The sequence below is a fragment of the Daktulosphaira vitifoliae genome, unplaced genomic scaffold, assembly GCF_025091365.1.
Source record: "Daktulosphaira vitifoliae isolate Bord-2020 unplaced genomic scaffold, ASM2509136v1 Scaffold_2, whole genome shotgun sequence".
NCBI lineage: Eukaryota > Metazoa > Arthropoda > Insecta > Hemiptera > Phylloxeridae > Daktulosphaira > Daktulosphaira vitifoliae.
The window spans coordinates 18,753,032-18,761,658 of NW_026099573.1; the positions used below are offsets into that span (position 1 = coordinate 18,753,032).

At 28.2% G+C, this 8,627-nt stretch overlaps 1 protein-coding gene across 1 annotated transcript in view; it reads left to right on the forward strand.

Moving 5' to 3' along the window:
• The window catches only part of LOC126899404 (uncharacterized), a 12,802-nt gene extending 5,616 nt beyond the window's left edge, over nucleotides 1-7,186 (forward strand). Inside the window, exon 2 of the mRNA XM_050674339.1 lies at nucleotides 6,290-7,186. Within this exon, the coding sequence (XP_050530296.1) occupies nucleotides 6,290-7,109 (820 nt within the window). The 3' untranslated portion in view covers nucleotides 7,110-7,186. The remainder of the gene's footprint in view (nucleotides 1-6,289) is intronic.
• Nucleotides 7,187-8,627: the final 1,441 nt, after the last annotated feature.

Consider the following 8,627-nt stretch of genomic DNA (forward strand, 5'->3'; position numbering starts at 1 on the left):
AAAAAAAAAAAAAAAAAAAAAAAAAAAAAAACACATCATAGTAAAACCAATACCTTCTCAGCTTCGCATCGAAGCTAAAATAAATACAATATATATTATTTTGGTAGAATGTATCCAATTCTCAAACTAATAAATGAGAGAGTAATTTTTTCACGAAAAAAAATTTTTAAAGAAGGGCAAGGTTAAAATATAATTTATTAGAAACAAACATTTTTTTTTTCTTTAGAAAAATTGGAGATTAACACTTTTCTGCTGTACTAAATATACTAAATATGCCTTGTATGAGTAATATGACGTATAAAAAATATCATGATTATATTGCTAAGCAAACTGAAAAAACTGCATGGGATTCGATAGAGTTAGCGGGGAAAGAAGAAACTAGGTTTGCTATTGAAAATGGATAAATGAATGACAAAGGACTTCCCATAAGAACAGGCTTATAAAACTTAAATATTTTAGTGTGTAAATAATGTAATTTTGTAAATTGAATTCTTATAATTAAAATTAGTTTTTTTATAGTTTTATAACAAAATAATTGATGTGGATGTCATATGATTTAACTTGTTTTCTGTAAATATTTAGTTTTTCTTAATCGTCGAAAATAAATAGTTTAATTATTTTTATAATCAATTAAAATTTGTGAAATCATGACACGTCCATTAGTATTTACAGTGAGGCTGGTGCTTAACTATACAGGGTGTTCAGTAAGTCAGGAAACGGGTTTCTATTGTTCTCATTGTTTGTAACAATGAGAACAATAGAAACCCGTTTCCTGACTTACTGAACACTCTGTAGTTTTTATACAACATAAAATAAACGTGTGTCGTTATCAATATAATCGTATTGCAACAAAAAGTAAGGCAGGTACAAACCGGTTGTGTACCTGCCTTACCTGTTATCGACTATAACACGACGAAAATACTCCCAATAATGGACACTCACACTAATAATCATTTATTTCTCACACAACGACACTGCGTAACATGTAAAAACCACAAAATTGCCTATATTCAACCCCTGAAAAAAGGTCGATACCTAGACGCCTTAAGTAAATAATTTAGTGAACACTTTATAGTAAATTTGTAGAAACTTTTTAGTATTAAGTATATTATCATAGTGGCCACAGAGGCCTAAATTTTAAAGTTACTAGTAATTAGTGTTATACGGAGTGATTTTTGTTATCATAACTCCACTCAATTACCCACAGAATAAAAATAATTTAAACATTTTTCTTGGTTATCTTTAGTTATACATTATTCTTAAATTATTGACTATGTTATACTTTTTAAGTTTATCCCTTATAAGGGTGTCAATTATGTTATTTTAAATGGGAATATATATTAAGAATATAATAAAATGTTTGAGTTTTTAATTTAATAGTAAATCGTATTTGGATTTTTAATATAACTTAATTTATTTATTAGATATAAACATTTAAAGGTTCAAATTTTTGAGTTAATATATAAGGGATCACAAATATAGGGAGCTCTAAAAAATGTTTAAATTATTTTTATTCTGTAGATTAATGAGTGGGCTATGATAAAAAAAATCACTCTGTATATATTTATGGTATTTCCGAATTTTAGGTATACTGAAATATTTATTGAACTTATGTATTATTATTGAAAAAAAAATGTGTATTGTGATCTTTTACGCTATTATATTTTATTACTTAGCCTATAGGAATACCTGGCCAGTTCCAATTAGTAGCGAGTATTTTCGTTTATTTTTTTCCAGTATTTATTGAATTTGAGTTATCGAACAGATTTGATTATTTTAGTGTAATTTTTTTTGTCGATTTTTTAATGCATCGCTAACAAAAACGGCGCTCAACGACCAGTAGGGTATCGTATATTATTGTAGTCAAAAATCAGTTTATTACCAAAAAAGTGAGTGTAGCGTAACAAGCTATTATTGAGAGAGTTATTATCATAGTTGGTAATTTATAATGTTTATTTTTTACATTTTTTTTGAGTTTTAGAAACGTTATATTACTTTAAAAAAATAGGTCATATTGTTATATTTTCTGAGCTTTATATTTCTCTCTGTTGAGCCAGAAGGTCTATCTATATTCTTATTTACTGGAAATATTATTTATCAATTATTATTCAAAACTGAGTTTATTCTATTTATTTAGATTTAAAGCATACACTATACATATATACACACTTACACACTTAATCACTACATAGATAACTGGTTTTGCATAGACTAACACTCCCACCTCCACGGATTCTTAAATGATCCACACTACACATCAACAGGTTGGCTGATCTTTGGAGTGATTACCTAGAAATCGGACCATAAGTAAAAAAGCGTGGTGACCGGATGAAATATTTTACTGCTTTATACCCCAGGCCGTGCAGTAATAGTTTGGATTGCAGCGAAACATCTATAATATTCAAAATTATATCAAATTTAAGGTTTTTATTATGTAATACATGATTTAAAAAAATACATTCAGACGACTGGTCTTCTATGAGTAATCGGTCTCTAAAGTCGATGATAATGACGTAATTTTTAGAATGAAATGTAAGTGTATAGTTTGTATACTTTTCAATATATTGTCACAAAATTAAATGATAATAGGAGTATATAATGATAATAAAGAGGTAAATGAGTATAGTTTTGTCATAGAATTCAAAATAATGTGAAGAATGTTAAATTTATAATTTGTCAATAGTTTATCGTGAATAAAAAGGATATATTATGAGAATAAGATAGAATCAATGAGATATTTAAATTTGTTTAGATACAAGGAGAAAAATAAAAATATACGGTCTATGATCATGGATCAATTCTATATAATGAAGTGACTACATATGGTTTGTCATAAAATGTAAAGTGAAGGAAAATTACACACGGACGACACTAACTCGAATAATTTTAAAACTACTATGAAATGTGTTGGGGGAGGATTTTATGACTCTTGATATTTTTTTATCGATTGTAGTGTATTTAGGAAACAATGTGTGTTTACGTAAAATGCAACTGTCCGATTGTTGGACACCAAGTTTTAATTACTGAATTATTTTTTATATGAATGATAAATACAAGTAAAACATTTACGTTACACACCTACAATTGTGATTAGAATGATGATAAAATAGTTCATAATAATTTTTTTTTAATTATCTACGTTTAGAATCAATTCTATTATTCCAACAATAAAAATTATTCATGACTTATTTTAAATCTATCTTTAATTTTTTTATGACATGCTTAAAAATATAATTTCTTACCTTGTGTCCAGCTAGCTTGATAAGTAAAACCCCATTGTAAAATAATATTAACATGAAAAAGAAATTTCTTCTCACGAGAGGAGACTACAGTGATGGGATCCTCAATAATTATTGAAGTTATTGAATCTAAATGAGATAAAAATCAAATGATTTAAACATTTTTTTTCTAACACAAAAAAGTGCAAGATATTATTTGTCACAGGCGGATTCGAACCTCGTACCCTAAGTTTTAAAGACAAAAGTGTTACCGATTCAGCAACTGATCGTCACTTTCGTCGAATGATAAAATTAGCAATTTAAGTAAAGTCAAATATTAAAGTTTCTAAGTCCGAGAAAACACAATTGCGAAACAGTCTGGTGCAGAAACGCTTCATGACCAGATTTTTAGAAAAAATAAGGTGTCGAATGAGCCAAAAATTGCTCTTTTATAGGCCTGTTTTTGCGAGAAAAAATTGGTGCTTTAGATTTTAATTGAAAAATTTAAAGGGACACGTGCGTAACCTATTATTCTACTATTTTGAGTTAATATTATATACGAGTATTGGTGATTTATATCTATTTATTTATATCTATTTATTTATAATCTCTTATAATAATGTAGTTTATTTATTTATTTATAAGATCACAAATCGTAGTTGAATACATTACCCCAAAAATTAAAAAATTTTCCCTAGTTCCCCCAAATAAATGGTGGAAATCCCCCAAGAATTTAAGATTTTTAAAATTGGTAAATTTCGACATTTTTTCACTTATTATTTCTAAAAATTGCTATAACTTATTGAAAAATGCACGATTCAAAATAGTTCTTTTAGCTTCGATGCAAAGCTGAAAAGATAATAATTTTACCATGAAGTGTTTTTTTTTGTTTGTGTCTGTTGCTACTTTTTCTCAGCTCACACTGGACCGCTTTTGATGAAAAATATGTCAGCAAATCACAAATCGTATCTAGTTGAAGGCATTAAACCTTAAAAATTAAAAAAATTTCTTTCGTTTCCCGTAAATGGGGAAAATTTTAAAAAATAGCCGCCTGGAGCAATGAATATTTTGCATTTTTTCTTTAATTCTTTTTGAGGTAGAGTTTCGCTTTTGAATAATCCACCAATTTCTTAAAATTAGACACCATCTACAAATTTGCATCGAAGCGTCTCTTATGATAGTGATTTTAATCACTGTCAGATATCATCTATACTAGTTCCAACTATATCACGCTCACACTTTGCCGCAACCCCACTGTGCTATCGTTTTTTTTACATTGAAACCTTAAGTAATTTCCTAAAATTTGATATAATATTTTTGAAAATCTGACCCTTTACCTGCCTACAAGAGGAAATTCAAAATATCAACCTTTTTACAAAACTTAACTTTTTCAACTTAGCTTTTGAAAATATTCTGTAAATACTGTATCCTTTAAACATATTTCAAATTAAAGCTTATATTACGTACTATAAATTAAAAAAAAAAAATTGTCCCGACGATTTATTTTCTATGTGCAAATTGCTGCCGTAGTTAAAAATATGGTATTTTTGTGTTCAAATTTTCGATTTTATATTTTCAAGTTTAAATTGCTATATCTTTTTGAAATATGTATGTATCAACACGAATTTTCATTCCTAGATAATTCATATATACTTTTTTTATCCGACATACTTACTCTTTAAATTAGGCAATTTCCCCTTGTACAGGGTAAAACTTGAAACATACGTATAAAAAGTTGAACTTTTTCAATTTGGCTTTTGAAAATGTTCCGGGAATACTGCGTCCTTTATCTATATTCTATGTATTTTATGTAAGACTTTTTTGTATATTTATATGGTATACTCTTTATCCTTGTGTGTGGTATTTTGTATTAAAGTATTTATAATTTAGTAATTTGTAAAACCAATAATGAAATCCTAAACAACATTACTGTCCTGTGCAATAAACTATATATAACTACGTCTTTTCAATCATCCACAGAGTGATCAAGGGTATATGCGAGCTCAATTTCGGTTCTTTCCAAAATATATTATACTAGTGTCCTACACTCCGATTGCCCTCACTGTGGCTGAGTTCAAACTGGAATCTAGACTATGATATTATTATGTTAGTACTCTGTCCAGCCAGGTTGTGGCACTTCAATAAGTAATTAAACACAATGCAATCTAGTCATTTGTTTTTTGAAGTGTGTATATATATAAAAAAAATAAAATAAATACCGATAATTTTATGTGCTGGAATATTTATATCATCAAACGTATTTGACCGAAAATAAGAAGTATAATATTTCTTCTAAGTCTCAACGATTAAAAATGCAATGTAAAAAATGATGTAGAATTGATAAAGAATTGTATCCCAGAGCAAAGTATGTACTCACGCAGATTCCATTTGTGAATGTTGATTGAGAAGTCTAGATAGCACGCAGAGGAATGCCCAGAGACTTGAACGTCCAGCGAGAGTTTTTTGGGGGAAAATGGCCTTTTTATTGCCCGCAAAACTGATTTAGCAATCTCTGGTGATAGAATCTTTTACGTGGACGTTTTATGAAATGCGTAAGAGGATGGTTGAATTTGTGTAAGGTTATTATTTTTTTCATTCATTTTATCCACGGGGGAACACTGATTTGGTGATATATTTTATTAAGTATATGTATTATTTATTACATGTATTAAAATGTGATACTGCACTTCCACCTGTTGGTTGTATAGTAGTTAGTGGATAATTATGAATTATAATTGTAAATACATCTAAGTATTTTGTAGTCATATTATTATTTTTTAATTATTATTTAATTTACAAAGGAGACTAAGTTTTTGGTAAACTGCTTTTAGAATTGTACTTTTTTTATATTAAATTTAAATTTAACGTGATTTAAACTAATTAAAACGACAATATATAATAAAAATTATGGACTAAACAGCACTCATAATTATATTTAACAATTTTTTTTAGTATTATTAGTTTTATTATAACTTACTTACTAAAATTTTTAATATTATTATAAATATAATGCTTATGGACATTATTTCATAAATTAATAACTCTTAATTTTGTATTATTTGTGTATGTAGACTTATACCACCAACACATAAAGACTCATCTAACGATCTCGGAATGTATGTTATAATTACGCTATTTAACGAAAGATATTGGCAATCATTAATTCATACAAGAATTCGGGTGAACAATCAAACTAAAGATGTACATGAAATACGGCATGTCGAAGTAAATGAAATCAATTTTTTTAACATAAAACAAGACGTAGCACATATGTTGAAGTGTAGATTTAGTGCATTATTACAAAACGTTTTTGCCTCATTAAGCGCTATGCAACATTTAATTAAGATAGAAAATGCACACAAATCATATAATACTTTAATTGCTTGTGTAAATTCATTTAAAAGTACAATACCATCAGTTATAACTGTGTTAAATTCTTTACTCGCAACACTTGCCTTGTTGAAAAAAGCGACAATTTGGGATTATAAGGGAACATCACCATCATGTTTAAAAAGTGTTTCAAAAATTGCATATGCATATTATAATGCTTTGAAAACTCAAAATATTTCTCCGGTTGCTGAGACTAATGAATTTGAAGCAATACAATATTTTATAAGCATTCAAAATACTCGATATAGTTTAGTTCGTTTATTTTCAGATACAAAAATGAATCAGTTTCTCGAGAATTATTGCGATTATGACAGACCAATTTTAACTAATTTCGAATTAATAAAATCACTTCGAAATAATCAAAATAATGATACTGATCAAAATTATTCTGGTTTTATATGTCTTAAAATAAGTTCACATTTAAAACAAATTTGTAAAGAATTTATTACAACTGATTACGATTTAGGTTTTAGAAAATTAGTAAACCAATATATTATCTAACAAAATTTAAAAATGTATCATTTTATAGATAAAAAATTCCAGAAAAAATATGATCCTATTGAACCTTATGTATGTTTTTAATTATTTAAAAACCGTGTAAATTGTTAAATATACTTAACAATTATAAAAAATTATACGAGACTCATTTTAATTTCACTCTACAATTAAATGGACAATTTTTAAATTAAGTTTTACATATTTTTAAAAATTGATTATGTCGGTTTTTTAAATTTCATATTAAACTGACTAATTGTAATATAACTAGTATCTATATTCACAAGAATCAAACGTCAGATACTAAGTCGTTAAAAATTGTTTTTAACTCAAACATATTAACTATAAGTTGAATGTTTGTTACAGCTTGTTAAAATAAAATGATTTTGGACTAAATTTCTATTATTATTTTACTGTTTTGAATACAGATCGATTATTTTATGTGGAAGAGAGAGAGCGTAAAGCGAGTAAAAGATTGTGAAGTTATACCAGGCTAGAGTGTAACTACACAACATAGACTGATGGTAATGGAGTTGTGGTGTACCAGAAAGAGAATAAATAAAAATAGAAGAAACACAGGGGAAAAATCGAAGATCCGGTGGTGGAAAATGAAAAAGAGTTTGTAAGGACGGTAAAAGAGAAGACGGTGTGACATAAATGATGCGTGGAATAGATTTGCTAGTTGTGTAAAGAATACTGCAAAGGAGATTGTTAATAAATGTAGGAGTAGAATGCCAGGAAACAAGGAAACCTGGTAGTGGGATGAGGACGTTCAAAAAATCATATAAAATAAGAAAAGCAATTCAAAGTATGGCAGAAGAGCAAAAGGAGAGAAGACTGGATGGAGTATAAACGCTTGTGCAAAGAAGCCAAGTTTGTATGATAAGCCGGGAACAAAGGAAGAGGAATAAGAAATATATACACTTGAAAAGATAAGAGAGCAAAGGTCTAAAGATTATCATCATATAAGGTGTATAAAAGGTGTTGATAATAAGGTACTCTCAAGTGATGATGATGTGAACAAAAGGTGGAAAGAGTATTTTGAAAAATTATTTAATGAGGAGAATCCAACAGACATTAGAGGATATCTCGTGGAACGAGGGTCTGGTAGATTTAATTAGTGAGAAAGAGGTATAGAATAAAGCAGTAGGACCACATGAAGTGCCAGTAGAAGTATGGAAAATATCAGGCGGTGTTAGCATAAGGTTGTTGAAGGACCTTATAAATAAAATCTTATTAAAAAGGAAAAATCCCAAATTATTAGAGGAATAGTATTGTGTTGCTGATATTTATAGGCAAAGGAGGCATAGAGGAGTGTGAAAATTATAGAAGCATAAAGCTTGTAGTATGAAAATTTGGAAAAAGGTAATAGATAAGAGAATAAGGAATGAGACATCGGTATCTAAAAGCCTGTTTGAATATGTATGATGGCTCTTGTACCAGGGTAAAAAGCATAGGAGGAGTAACAGAAGGTTTACGGGTAAGAGTAGGAGTGCACCAAGGTTCTGCTTTAAGCCGTTACTT